General features: G+C 38.7%; 1 protein-coding gene across 4 annotated transcripts in view; it reads left to right on the plus strand.

Moving 5' to 3' along the window:
* Positions 1 to 14,383, plus strand: part of WASHC4 (WASH complex subunit 4) — a 54,018-nt gene that overhangs the window by 16,020 nt on the left and 23,615 nt on the right. For 3 of the 4 annotated variants that reach the window (XM_040984789.1, XM_040984797.1, XM_040984806.1), the window contains 12 exons: positions 162 to 285; positions 384 to 511; positions 1,271 to 1,431; positions 3,099 to 3,225; positions 6,648 to 6,773; positions 8,684 to 8,791; positions 9,285 to 9,431; positions 9,565 to 9,644; positions 10,753 to 10,858; positions 11,972 to 12,088; positions 12,893 to 13,061; positions 13,319 to 13,473. In XM_040984789.1, coding sequence (XP_040840723.1) covers positions 162 to 285; positions 384 to 511; positions 1,271 to 1,431; positions 3,099 to 3,225; positions 6,648 to 6,773; positions 8,684 to 8,791; positions 9,285 to 9,431; positions 9,565 to 9,644; positions 10,753 to 10,858; positions 11,972 to 12,088; positions 12,893 to 13,061; positions 13,319 to 13,473 — 1,548 coding nt within the window. Of the gene's footprint in view, positions 1 to 161; positions 286 to 383; positions 512 to 1,270; positions 1,432 to 3,098; positions 3,229 to 6,647; positions 6,774 to 8,683; positions 8,792 to 9,284; positions 9,432 to 9,564; positions 9,645 to 10,752; positions 10,859 to 11,971; positions 12,089 to 12,892; positions 13,062 to 13,318; positions 13,474 to 14,383 lie in introns of all 4 variants that reach the window. The other variant, XM_040984782.1, reaches the window with a different exon arrangement.

Below are 14,383 nucleotides of genomic sequence, written 5' to 3' on the forward strand. Positions count from 1 at the left end.
CCCTTCAGAAGGATTTAGATGTTAGATTAGAATGAGCTAAGAATATGAGATTTTAGTTTTAGTAAATTGCATGATAAATGTAGACATTAATCACACACTGTGTGTAAGTGCTTAATAGTTTAATATAGAGTAAGTTTCCCTTAAAATGTTTTCTTATCCAGGCTTGTATAGAACAACAATTTGATTCTCTCAATGGGGGAATATCTGTGTCAAAAAATAGCACTTTCGCTGAAGAATTTGCACATAGTTTACGCTCAATTTTTGCAAACGTGGAAGCCAAACTTGGTAATGTAAATTATAATTTTTTGTATCTGTCTATAAAGTTTTTTTTTAAGTGTTATTTTAGTATATTGTTCTGATTTTCCCTGGTGCTGTTTTAATAGGAGAACCTTCTGAAATAGATCAGAGAGAGAAGTACGTTGGAATTTGTGGGCTCTTTGTACTGCACTTTCAAATTTTTCGAACTATTGATAAAAAGTTTTACAAGTCTTTATTGGACATTTGTAAGAAGGTAAGAACCTAAAGCTTTTATTTTCAGTTTGAGTAGATTAAATATTTTGAGTTTTATTACTACTTACCAAAAAATAACACAATAGTATTCAGCTTTAAAATTCACACATTCCAGAAAGAAGTAACATAGTGGATGCAAATGTTCTCTAAATCCTATCTCCAGTGAATGTGTGTTGGTGGATGCTGTTGATATTTTTTCCTGTGAATTAAGTGTTTATTGTTACCATGTGTTTGTCTTTCTTTTTCCTGTAGTTTGTTTCTTTCTCTTGTTCTTCATTCTCATTACTGTATTTTCTGCTGTTTCCATGATGCTACCCCTGGTTCCCAAATTGAGACTTGTTTGTGTTATTTTGGGTACGGGATCTCAAGGATCTGAGCATTGTTTTGTATTTATTTTTTACGTTAGAGTGAAAATAAAGTTTGTAAGGATTCAAATTTCCATTTGCTTTTTAAAATATTTTATTCCTCTGAAAATCAGGAAAGAATGAGTGAGATGTACACACACCTGTGTGCTTTGTTTAATATATAGGCAAAGTCAAGTGTCATCTCAGCCCCAGATAGGGAGATGCCCTCACTCTGTGTCAGAGGAAGATATTTGTTTGAATGTTTTTAGGATTATTTTTTAATTCTAGACAAATTGCCTTTGCTGTGCATTGTAGAACTAGAGTTTATGTGTAGCCTGATTTTTAAATTTTAAATTAAAAAAAAATTTTTTTTGTAGCTTGCATTTAATAATTTCCCCTTGCCTTTACTGTTTCAGGTGCCAGCCATCACTCTCACTGCTAATATTATTTGGTTTCCTGATAATTTTCTGATCCAGAAAATTCCAGCAGCTGCCAAACTCCTAGACAGAAAAAGCCTTCAAGCCATTAAAATGCATAGGGATACTTTCCTACAGCAGAAAGCTCAGTCACTTACCAAGTAGGTTTTATAAGCAATCATAATAAACTTTTGATATCTATGTTTTCAAATCTTGTAAATATGTGAAAAGCATTTCAGTCGTATGATCAGGTGTACCTGCTCATTACCAGGGAGGGATTGGATAGTCTCATATTTCCTATTTTTAAAAAGATGACTTATTTGAAAGAGAGAGATGTCTTCCACTGGTTTACTTCCCAGATGGCCACAGTGGCCAGGACTGGACCAGGCCAAACTTGGGAGCCGGAGCTTCATTTCATTTTCCCGTTTGGGTGTCAGGGTCCCAAGACTCGAGCCATTTTATGCTTTTTCAAGGTTCCTAGCAGGGATCTAGTTCAGAAGTAAAGGGACTGGGGCACAAACCAACACCTGTATGGAATGCCGATGTCACAGATGAAAGCTTTACCGGCTCTGTTACTACACTGACCCCAATAAGCTAGTATTTAATATTGGAAATATTGCTTTAAAAATACAGTATGTATTTAGATTGTTAATAATTATAATATCTAAGTTTTGGAAGCTAGTGATTATAATATGTGGACCATGGGGTTTATAGTTCCGTTGAACCTTTTTTTTTTAAAGATTATTTTGTTTTTAATACAAAGGTAGATTTATAGAGAGAAGGAAAGACAGAGATAGATTCTCCCTCCACTGGTTCACTGCCCAAGTGGCGGCAGTGGCGGGAGCTACACCAATCTGAAGCCAGGAGCCAGGAGCTTCTGCCAGATCTCCCACGCAGTTAACAGGGTCCTGAGGCTTTGGGCCGTCCTCAACTGCTTTCCCAGGCCACAAGCAGGATGGGAAGCAGGGCTGCTGGGATTAGAACCGGTGCCCATATGGGATCCCGGTGTGAGCAAGGTGAGGACTTCAGCCATTAGGCTAATGTGCTGGGCCTCCCTTAGTGCTTCTCACACATCAGCCAAGGTGATGACAATCCTGAAAAAAGCAAAATTAGACTAAGTCATTCTGTTTAGAATCTCTCATGCTTTCCCAGATGCCTCAGTTGAAGTCCCCACTTCCCACAAGGCCTTCCCCACATATCTTCCCCACCATGTTGCCCTGGCTTCTCTCTCTGATCTCCCTGTTTTTTTGTTTTTGTTTTTTTTTTTTTTAATCGTGGCTCTTCTGTGTGCTCTGGTCGTGTTGGTTTTCGTTCTTGCTGCTGTTACACAAGCCTACGTTTGTTATGTATTTTCCTAGCATTCTTTTCTGTCATGGATTTACATGTTATTTATTCAACTGCTTCAAATATTCCCTCAATATTCTACATAAGCAGCCTACTTTGATTATTGTTTAAAATTGTATTTGCCACTTCAGTCCTTGTCATTTTCGCTGATTTTTTCTCATAACATGTATTACCTCATGTCTTCTAAGATTTCAGTTTTATTATACAGTTCTTTCTAGAATGTGGAAAAAATGGGACCAAGGATTTTTGTGTTTTGTTTACTGCTGGTTTCTGTTAGTTGGCGGTACGGAGGTAACACTGGTTGGCCTGTGTGGGCATTAATTGGTTTGGTGAGCATCTGTTGAACGAGTGAACTCTATATGTCCATTTAGTGCCTTTTGGAAACCTATTGAAAATGAAATAGCTGATAAAAGGAAATATTCTAACCAATGTGATGAAATAGAAATGTATTTTTTATTTTAATCGCAGTATTTTCCTTTGTTAGAGATGTACAGTCTTACTACGTCTTTGTGAGCTCATGGATGATGAAAATGGAGTCTATTTTATCTAAAGAACAGAGAATGGATACATTTGCTGAAGACCTCACCAATAGATGTAATGTCTTTATACAGGTAGCTGCATCTTCTTACTTAAGAGTTTTGGGGACATTTCTTTAATTTATAGAAATTGCAGTTGGATAAAACCGGGCAAGGATACAGCAAGCTTTCATTTTAAAACAGATTGACTTGGTTACATTTGGATCTTTTGACTTATTTAGATTTTTCAGATATACCTATTCAAAGCTCCACATCCCCTTCGAACAATGATTTTTTTGGGGGGGTTGAATCATTTAAGTTTTAATATGTTATGTTTTTATCATTTAGTTCAAAATATTTAAAAATTTTTTTGACTTGGGAGTTTCTTTGGTGGATGTATTTTAATTTCCACATATGAGAGTTCTAAGCTACCTCTTATGATTTGCAGCAATAATAACACTCGTATTTTGAAATTTGCTTTTATCGCTCAGCATGTAGCAGGAAAGAATATCTTAATTTGCATTTGCGAGTGGTAATACACATGATGCATGATGGTGTCCATGGCAAGAAAAACAAATGAGTTTTTTGAATCCCCCGTAATTTTTGTGTTTATCCATTTATCTTTGTGGTTCTGTCAGTTTTTGTTTAGTGTATTTTGAGACTAAGTACATACCATTTGAAGTGAATCAGACCTTTTATTAAGAAATATTTCTTTGATATCAGTTCAGATGTACAGGTTTCCTATTAGTGTGTGATGTGTTTTTTTGCTTTTTATTTTGATCCTTTCACTTGGAACCTTTCTGACTCTTTACTTTTTGTATGTCTCTTATAAGCAGCTTGGATTTTTCTCACAATCTGATAATCTTCAGGATTTTTTTTTTAAAGACTATTTTTATTGGAAAGTCAGATTTTACACAGAGAAGCAGAGACAAAGAGAAAAATCTTCCGTCCATTGATTCACTCCCCAAGCGGCTACAACGGCCGGAGCTGAGCTGATCCAAAGCCAGGAGCTAAGACCTTCCTCCAAGTCTCCCACACGGGTGCAGGTCCCAAGGCTCGTGCTGATATAAACTGCCCCTCCCAGGCCACAAGCAGGAAGCTGAATGGGAAGCAGGACCGCTGGGATTAGAATTGGCATGCGTTATGGGATCCTGGCGCATGCAGGGCTAGGACTTTAGCCACTAGGCTGTTGTACTGGGCCAAGATTTTGTTTCTAATGCACCTTTAAAAGGTGTCATTGTTTTCTAGCGTTGTTGATTTAGAAATACTTCTTTGGTTTTGTTGCTTTTTAAATATACCTTATCTGTGTTTAATTGCTCATTAACTCTTTTTTTTTTTTTTTTAGCCATATAACTAGTACTATAGTGCCCCATGTGTGGTTTTGTGTTTGTGGTACTTGAGTTCTATGGAGCTTCTGGAATTTAAGAATTTTTCAGTCTTGTACTGTTTGTTTTCTGTTCTCTGTAACCTGAGCATTGTCTCTCGGGGCAGCTTAACCTCCGGCCCAGGTTTTTTAGTTGTGCTTTGCAAAGGGGTGGGGGGTGTTATTTTATCATTAGCAGTAGAGTGCTAATACAGTGCTCCCCAAACCTAGATTTTATGTGTTTATCTGTTTTATTGATTTATTTGAGATCAGAGACAGAGATTTTCCATCTGCTGGTTCACTCCCCAGTTGGCTGCAGTGGCCAGAGCTGGGCCAGTGTGATGTCAGGAGCTTCCTCCAGGTCCCTTGCGTGGGTGCTAGGGGCCCAGGTACCTTGGCCACCATCTGCTGTTTTTCTTGGGCCAGAGGCAGAAGGCTGGATTGAAAGTGGAGCAGTCGGAATCCAAACTGGCACCCATATGGGATACTGGTATTGCATGCAGGCTGCACTAACAGTGCCACAACACTGAACCCTTTTTTGGATTTTAAAGTACCTCTTTTATGAATATGCTTCAAAAATCAGTGCTCGATGGGACTAAGTGGGCCCTAGGAGTCCTGTACATACAACTGCCCTGCTGAAAAGGACAGTGTGCCCACCTACCTCTCCTTTTCTGCCTTTCTGAGAGTTAGACTCCTGTTGTTCTTGTTCTAACTTTGCCCAGTGCTAGACTGGGACAGAGTCTGGTGTAGAGTTCTGTAGATGATACAGTAGGACCTGTGGCTTTGTGCACAAGGGCCCCAGGTTTTGGTCTTAGTGCCTCCTCTTTACGGAAAGTACCCTCTCTTTCACTTTTGAATTCTCTGAATTTCTCTCTTTACCACAGGGCATTAATGGATCACAGGAACTGCCACTTGCCACTTCGTGTTGGGGGTGATTGTTAGGGGCTGCTGTTACTGATTGGAGAGTATTTTCTCATTCATGGTGAGGCACAACCAGTGAGACACATTGGCGCATTGGCCTCCAGCTGCTTTCCACCTCCTTGGGTGTACCCATCCTGGAGTTCAGGTTAATCTTAAAACTACATCTGCCTTTTGAGGACTTCACACGCCCCAAATGGCTCCATCTTTATCTTACTGTTTCTGTGTGTTCCTCTGGGTTTAAATGAAAACCTTTGAAGGTTCATACCTTTTCTCCTGCTTTCTTATTCTGCGTTGTTTCCCCAGTTTCATGTTACGATGAAGACTTGCTCCTCTTTCACGAATGGAGAATCTGTACTCTTTGGGCTGGAAGGCGAGGAAGCCTGATTAGCACCTGAGGGCAAAGAGCAAGTGCACAGATCACCAGTGGGAATTGGTTCCTATTGGGTGGGACTAAAAGTGGTGCCCAGTTAGGATGCTGCTATCCAAAGGCAGTGGCTTTACTTGCTATGTCACAGCACTGGCCCCTCTTGTGAGTTTTGAGGTTCTTGGCTGCCTAGTCTTTAGCTTAGCTTTGTCTTAAGAGACAGCAAAAGGAGTCCTCCCCCCTCCTTTTTTAAAAAATTCATTTATTTGAAAGGCAGGGTTAGAGACTCCTCCACTCTCATTGTTACAGTTGCCAGAGCTGGTCCAGACTGAAGCCAGGAGCCAGGAGCCAGGAGCTTCATGCAGACCTTCCACATGGGTTCAAGGGTACAAGTACTTGGGCTGTCTCCTGCTTTTCCAGTCACATATACAGGGAACTGGAGGTGGAGTAGCTGTGTGTGGCTTGACTTGCTTCACCGTAGTATTGGATCCTACAAGTGGAAGTCTTGATTCTCTTCCTAGGTGAAATAAGAATATGGAAATACTGTCCTGACATTTATGTGGATTTTCTGAAGATTTCTTTTTTTTAATAGCAAGATTATATAATTGTGATTATACATTATAATTTTAGCAGAGCTGAACTCCTGGTGTGTAATAGGGTAAATAAACTTGTCAGTCCTGCTTTAAAAATAATACCATGTCTCTGTGAGGAAGAATATTTCAGAACATAAGAGTTGGCTTTAAGATGAGCCTAAGAAGCATTAGTTATTGGCAAATTTAAGGAATAATTGTTACTATGTACAGAATGGAATCCTGTAGAAATGAACTCTTTTTTTTGTGATTTTAATTAATGTGTTATTTTCTTTTCCAGGGCTTTTTGTATGCATATAGTATTAGTACCATTATTAAAACCACAATGAATCTGTATATGTCCTTGCAAAAACCAATGACCAAAACCTCAGTTAAGGCATTGTGCAGGCTTGTTGAACTTCTCAAGGTAGGTTTCAGTGGTTATTATTTGTAAATGCTTATTGATTTTTCATCTACTTGGAAAGTAGAGCAGCAGGAGAGACAGAGACATCTGTTGGTTCTCTCTCCAAGTACCTGCAACAGAATGGGCTAAGCTGAGCTGCAGCCAGGAGCCCAGAACTCATGCCAGGTCTTCCATGTGGTGACAGCGGCCTAGGTACCTGGGTCATCTTCCTCTGCCTTCCAGGTGCGTTACTGGGAATCTGCATTGGAAGCAGAGCAGGACTTGAACTGGTGCTCCTCAGTTAGGAGTTTGAAGTTAACTGTTGAAACCAAGATGCCAGCCCCATATTTAAATGTGATTACAAGTTAATTTAGTGAGAGAAAAGGTGGAAAATGGAAATTATCTTCAGGATTACTAGTGAAGTTTAATTCATGAATGTTTTAACTCATGAGTTAAAGAAAACATTCACATGGCATCCATTATTTTTATTTTTTGAAAATTTATGTTACTGTGCTTGAAAGGCAGGCAGACACTCAGAGAGAGGGACTTACTGACTTATTTGAAAGAGTCATGGGGAGGGGGAAGATGCTGAAATGTCTTCTGTCCAGTGGTTCAGTTTCCAAAATCCCACAGTAGCCAGAGTTGTGTCACCCCAAAGACAAGAGGTAGAAACTTCATTGCAGTCTCCCACATGTGTAATGGCGTAGCTGGGACATGACCCAGCATTCATAGGGGATGCCAATGTTGTAGATGGCAGCTTAACCCGCTGCACCCCAGGGCTGGTCCCAGGTCTGCCAGGTTTCTGTGTGCAAATAAACCTGCCGTTCGTTCCATTTTCTGTGGACTTTTTGAAGCACCCTCATATTTCTCAACTATATATATGAAATGTAAGTAGAAGTGTAGATGTGTGTCAGTGTGAGACTACTGTCCCCCCCGAGGAAGTGGGATGTTAACAGGGTTTTCAGGACCCTTGTGGGCCCCTTCTTGCTGGCACTGTGCTGCCGCCCTTAGAGGAAACTTCATCCTGAATTTGCTCATCATTTGCTTGACTTTGTTTTTGACTGCCTGTGTTTGGATGATCTGTAAACCCTTCATCATTGTCTCTGTTTTGAAGTTTGTACTAATAGAGTCATAGTTTGTGTTCTTTGGCTTGATTGTTTTTTATTCAGCATTTTGTATCTGACCATACCCATGTCGGAGTGAATAGCTTAGAACACTCACTACTCTAGCTTTCCTATGGAGTTTTTGTACTTATAAGCAGTGCTCCCGGTGTTGCACAGGATTCACAGTGTAATTGTGCACGAGTTTTGCCAAGAGGGAGTGATCTGCTGGCTGCTGTGTTCAGCCGAGACGATGCCCCATTGTCACATCTACCACACTGTTAGACATGGCCTTTTCCCTGGCCGGCCAGCACTGGTCCTGTCAGGTCTCACGTGTTTTTCTTGCCTTATAAATTAGTCAGTAGTTAGGTTTGCTTATGAATTTTAGTGTTCAATCCCTACTGGTTAATGATGACTACTTTTTCGATTATTTACTAACTATAGTTAGTCACCTAATAGTGACTACTGTTTTGATTATTTATTTATTAACTATATGTCTTTTCTAAAAGCCGTGTTTCATTTACTAGAATACGTGCTAGTGGTTCTTTCTCTGAATCTTTGTTTCATTTGGGGTCTTTATCCTGGACACTGCTTCTTGTATGGGGCACATATTTACATGTGTGTGGCCTTCCCTTTTGTTTAATTTTTTTTTATAATACATTTTGAGGAACAAAAGTTCTTACTTTTAATGTAGTTGAATTAGTCAGTCTTTGACGGTAGTGCCTTCTGGATCTGCTTTACAGATTCTTTCACTGGGCTGATGACATAATGATATTCTGTTATTAGTTTGGCAAAAAGTTTGACTTTCACCAAATTGTGTCTGCTTCCTCCTAGGCCATTCAGCACATGTTCTACAGGAGGAGCATGGTTGTGGCTGACTCTGTCTCACATATCACGCAGCACCTTCAGCATCAGGCTCTCAGTTCTATTTCTGTGGCCAAGGTCTGCAAATTGCTGTGTGCTCATAATTTTTCATTTACATATTTCTTTGTTTTTGTTTTTTAGGTTAGCTTTTTTACTGCCATCAATCATAATTTTCTCAGTCCTTTATCACTGTGATTTTTAGAGTTGTAAAATCACCTTTACTCTGAAATTGTCACATGTAGTATGTACATTGATACACCTCTACTACAAATGACATTAAATCTGCTTTTGAACGTAGTGTCATTTTGGGGGGACATGATTCCTTATTAAATTAATTAATCCCTTATTAAATTAAATTAAAGTATACCTGGTTTATTTGTTGTTCCTGACAATGCTAAGAGATAATGTCGCAGAAGTTAAATGCAAAATATTTTTGGAAACTTAATGGGTACAAGCCTTTGTCTAATGCATTCTGAAATTGAATCATGGAAAAGATGGTTAAGTTTTTCTTTTTGAGATTTTTTGTTATTGCCTCAAAGACAAAACTAATAGTTTCCTGTTTTCTTTTAAGAAAAGGGTAATTTCTGACAAAAAATATAGTGAACAGCGTCTTGATGTGCTCTCTGCTCTAGTTTTGGCTGAAAACACTCTGAATGGACCCAGTACAAAGCAACGCCGACTCATTGTCTCCTTGGCTCTAAGTGTTGGCACACAAATGGTACGTGTCTTACTATTATTATTTATGGGATGAAAATGAAATCCGAGATTTCACAGTTCCTTTGCTAGTGTTTCAGGAAATCTGTTCTTACCTTGACTGCAACTTGTCTTGTGTTTCTCCCATTCCCTGATAGAAAACATTTAAAGATGAAGAGCTCTTACCACTGCAGGTGGTTATGAAGAAGCTGGATATTATCAGTGAGCTCAGAGAACGGTAAGTAGGGCCTGCATACCATAGCGATGCTCAAAACAGAGGGCTAGTGAAACTTAGCTTTACTTTAAATAAAACCCCTTAGTTCCTCCTCGATCCTCTTTAACATGACCACAGTGAGACTGTAACTAATGATTCTAATTATTTAGCTTTGCTTCTGTGGAAAGCCTAGCCCTGGACAAGCTCGCAAAGGAGAGAGCAGAGCAGCTCTGTGCTGGCTGGCAGACTGTGCTGAGTTTCCACTGGTCTTAAAAATTGCACTTTTATGAGCAACCTTTGTGAAGCGCGACTTGGAGATCCATCACTGACAGTGCTCTGTAATTCATCTGATATGCAAATTTGAATTTTGTTTTCAGTGGCCAGTCACTAACTTGAGTTAGTTTTTGGAAGACTTATTTTTAGTTACTTACGACTTTATTTTCTTCTTATAGAAAAAGTGTAAGTTTCTTAAAGGAAAAGTGAGTCTTCTGAATTTTAAGCCTTAGCTTAATTAATTAAGGTTAAAGCACAGTTTCTGACTTAATGGGTTTTTGTTCTTGTAAGAAACTGACTTTTTTTTAGTTAGTAGCATTTAACTTCCTAAGCTTAGAAGAAATATTAAATCTTACAAGCTGTTTAATAATCACCTTGTTGCCTCATGAAGTATTAAATAGTCTCAATGGCAAAATGTTATGGACAAGTTAAATGTGACTTCTTTGTGACTGTGGGTTTTTTCTTTCTGTGTGTGTGTGTGTGTGTGTGTGTGTGACCATCGTTTTAAAAGATTTGACTTTCCACTTTGGAGACTGGTAAGATAATGTCTGTGATGGAGACAGTCTCATCAAATGTAACAATGAAAGTAAATTCAAACACAATTTGTGGTGTTTTCATGTCTACTTTGAAAATAAGGCAGATGTGTAGAATTCTGACTGTATCTACTACTAGTAATATTGTTAGCTTTCTTCAGCTTGGAAGATAACTATTTTGTGATCCTTTTGCTAATGATGGCTTTAGTGATGTAGGGAATGTGAGATGAATATAAGCAAGGAGTCGGTTTGTGAAGTCAGCCCTTTCCCATTATTTTGTATAATTCTTCGCTGTCGGTACTGCTAATTGCTGCTTTACATTGTAGAGTCCAAGCTCAGTGCGACTGTTGTTTTTTATACTGGCATCGAGCTGTCTTCCCAATTTATTTAGATGATGTATATGAAAATGCTGTGGATGCAGCCAGGTTACATGTAAGTAAAGAATAAGGCATCATTTTTAGTCATTGTATAAACCATTGTAGTTTTCAGTGTTTATCTGGTTTACTAAATCGTTTTAATATTAGCTGCTAATGCTATTTGGTGCAATGTTATGCATACATAATAAGAATTTATACAATCTGTAGCTAAATTTTGTATCAGGGACCAGACTTGGTGGCATTGCAAGTTAAACTACTGCCTGCAACACTGATATCCCATTTGAATGCCACTTTGAGTTCTGGCTGCTGCTCTAATCCAGCTCCTTGCTAATGCACTGGGAGAGCATTGGAGGATGGCCCAAGTGCCTGGGCCCCTGCACCCACATGGGCAACAAGGGAGAAGCTCCTGGCTTTGGTCTAGCCCACCCTTGGCCATTGTGGCCATTTGGGGAGTGAGCCAATGGGTGGGAAACTCTTGACTTTCAAATAATTTAAACATTTTGTATCAGTAGTGAAAAGGTAATGTACTTGACTCCTCCCCTCCCATTTCATTAGCTCGTTTCCCTCATGTCTCATAGATCGCCTCATTCTCCACGGTTTTAATTTATGTTATAGCAGTCTGGCCTCTACTCAGAGCAGTGTATGTTTCTCAGGCTTTTCAATTCCTTTATGATAGGTGTGTTTAAATTCACAAGTTAGGAAAGGACAAATTAATGCAAATTTCAAAATATGTATATTTTTAAAAGATTTATTTTTATTGGAAAGGGAGAATTACAGAGAGAAAAGAAAAAAAAAAGAGCGGACTCTCCCATCTGCTGGTTCACTCTCCAGATGACAGCAGTGGTCTCAGCTGGGTTGATCTGTAGCCAGGAGCTTCTCCTGTGTCTCCCACATTGGTACAAGGGCCTGAGGACTTGGGGCAGCCTCCGACTGCTTTTTCAGGCCATAAGCAAGGAGCTGGACCAGAAGGGAACAGCTGGGATTCAAGTTGTTGCCTATATGGGATGCTGAAGTGTATGCTTCAGGTTCTTTTATTTCGAAAATGAAGACCGGTCAATTATGTGGAAAAGTGTTCTTTAGGCTTGGGTTTTCTCTTTCAAGGTAGGCAAGCAGTCTTTGTAAAAGTGCTGAGGTACTGTTCTAAGTGTGTGTCTTTTTGTTTTGTTAGTACATGTTCAGTGCTTTACGAGACTGTGTACCTGCTATGATGCATGCAAGACACTTAGAGTCGTATGAGGTACTTCTGGATTGCTACGACAAGGAGATTATGGAGATTTTAAATGAGGTAACCTCATATTGGAAGTTGAAAAGCAGTGTGTTTTGGGAATGCAGCATTTGGGAAAAAATGTTGTAGTGAAGCGAACGTCCACTGTATTAAAGTTATTTGTAAATCACTGTAGAACTAAGGAACTGTGTTGTGTTACAGTGTCATGATCCTGTTAAATTGGTCTGTAATTCCTATTTAGGAATTTGAAAAATTTTAATTTGATTTAGTCAATAGATTGTATTTAAATTTATTCATTAGAAGACTACAAATGTAAAATAAGTTTAAATATTAAAGCTGCTAGTGCTACAGTTAGGACAACTGTTCTAGTCAATTTCCTTTGGAGAGCTCTTAAGGAAATCAAATACTTAAAAGATGCAGTATGGTGTGTTCCTCCTTTTCAATGAATAAAGTGTTATAGACACTGAAGTTAAATTTGTATCTAGTGAAATATTTATGTGGAGGGTGCAATTAAAAATGAGTTAACCAAGCTGAGCATTTGGTCTGGCAGTTCAGATGCCAGTCGGGACGCTTGTGTTCCACATTCCTGTACCGAAGTTCACTGCCTGTTGCTGGCTTCTGATTCTGTTTTGCTGGAGTAGACTCGAGGAGGTAGTAGTGATGGCTGAAGCAGTTGAATTCCTGCAGCCCACGTGGGGGACCTGGGTTGAGTTATTGGCTTTTGACTGTCCTTTGGTTTTGACTGACCCCAGGTTGCCTGTGCAACAAGCATTTGGCAAGTGAAACCATTAGATCTTCCTCTCCCTCTCTCTGTTATTTGTAAAATCTGTTGCAGAATTTAAGTATCAGTTCTTTTGTGAACAGCATTTGCTGGACAAGCTGTGCAAAGAAATTGAGAAGGATCTGCGCCTTTCTGTGCACACTCACCTGAAGCTGGATGACCGGAACCCTTTCAAAGTCGGCATGAAAGACCTGGCCCTCTTCTTCTCTCTAAATCCCATTCGATTTTTCAATCGTTTCATTGACATTCGAGGTAAGCAATCTGCTTGCTTGCTAACATAGTGGTATTCTAGGTCTTTCTACCCTGTTCAAGAACAAATAAAACCTTGAGTGGATCTTTTTTTATGTGTTAATGTATTTTTTATTTCTTGTCTCTTTTATTCCTAGCACCTTATTTTAAAGGAAGAAATTTGATGTTCAAAGACGAAAGTCCTTGTTTTTTCCTTTTTGGTTTTATATCTTTTCTATTTCATGAGTTGAAACTTTGGATTTCTTGTTTTGTTTTTGTAGCCTATGTAACCCACTACCTAGACAAGACTTTCTACAATCTAACGACAGTAGCTCTTCATGACTGGGCCACGTACAGTGAGATGAGGAACTTGGCTACTCAGCGCTATGGGTTGGTTATGACAGAGGCGCATCTTCCTAGTCAGACCTTGGAACAGGTGTAGTATAACATGCTTCTGGCAGAGTCTGACTCTAGCATAATGGGATTTCTTTAGGATTTTTTTTTTTAAGTTTAGTATGTGTGTTTATTTAGAGAAGAAAGCATGCTTCAAGAAGTTTGTCGGAAAAAGTTAAGATGTAATTTTACTTTGTTCTCCAAAAATTGCTCTGTGTGTGTGTGTGTGTGTGTGTTTTAATATTTTATGTTTTGATTAGTTTGTCAGCTTCATTGTGATTTGTAGATACAATTTTAAGAAACTATAATGCCCTTCTTTCCTCCATCCCAATCTCCCTTGGTCTCCCTTTCTGACTTTTTTGGTTTTTGAGATAACTTTCATTAAATTTATATTACAATAAAAACACCTGATACTTCACTAAATAAGTTTTACCATGTCAAAAGCAAAAAGAATGTAATTTTGTGGAATATATTCAACAGCTATAAACAATAATTGACTGGAAAAATGACCATTTCACTCATGCAGTAAATTTTGTAGTAATTAAAATAACCTTTTGTGTATGTAATTTTATATGTAGCTTTTCAGAAGCGTAAGGTATTAGTGACTTGTACAGTTGTGGAAAGTTGAGTCAGGGTTACAGCTTAAACTGTATTATTGTCAACTTAGTATGTAATTTTGCTAAATATATAAACTTAATGTCTTGGAAATAGGATCAGTTTATATGATTAGAAATGTGTTTGGCCTCAGAGTGAGGAATGCAAAAAATCATTTGGCTTTGCTAATTCAGTTAGCCAGTTTATGATAGTCTCTAGGTGTAGCAGTGTGTTCAGACTCGATTTGCTTGGAATTCTGAAATAATCCATGTTATATTCATCCGGAAACACCATGTCAGACCCAAAGTTTTCCTTCATCCTGCTGCTCGCAGGGATTGTATCTGGGATCAGTTTGTGTA

This window comes from Ochotona curzoniae, unplaced genomic scaffold, assembly GCF_017591425.1.
Source record: "Ochotona curzoniae isolate NIBS_2020 unplaced genomic scaffold, NIBS_Ocur_1.0 contig_1014, whole genome shotgun sequence".
Lineage (NCBI taxonomy): Eukaryota > Metazoa > Chordata > Mammalia > Lagomorpha > Ochotonidae > Ochotona > Ochotona curzoniae.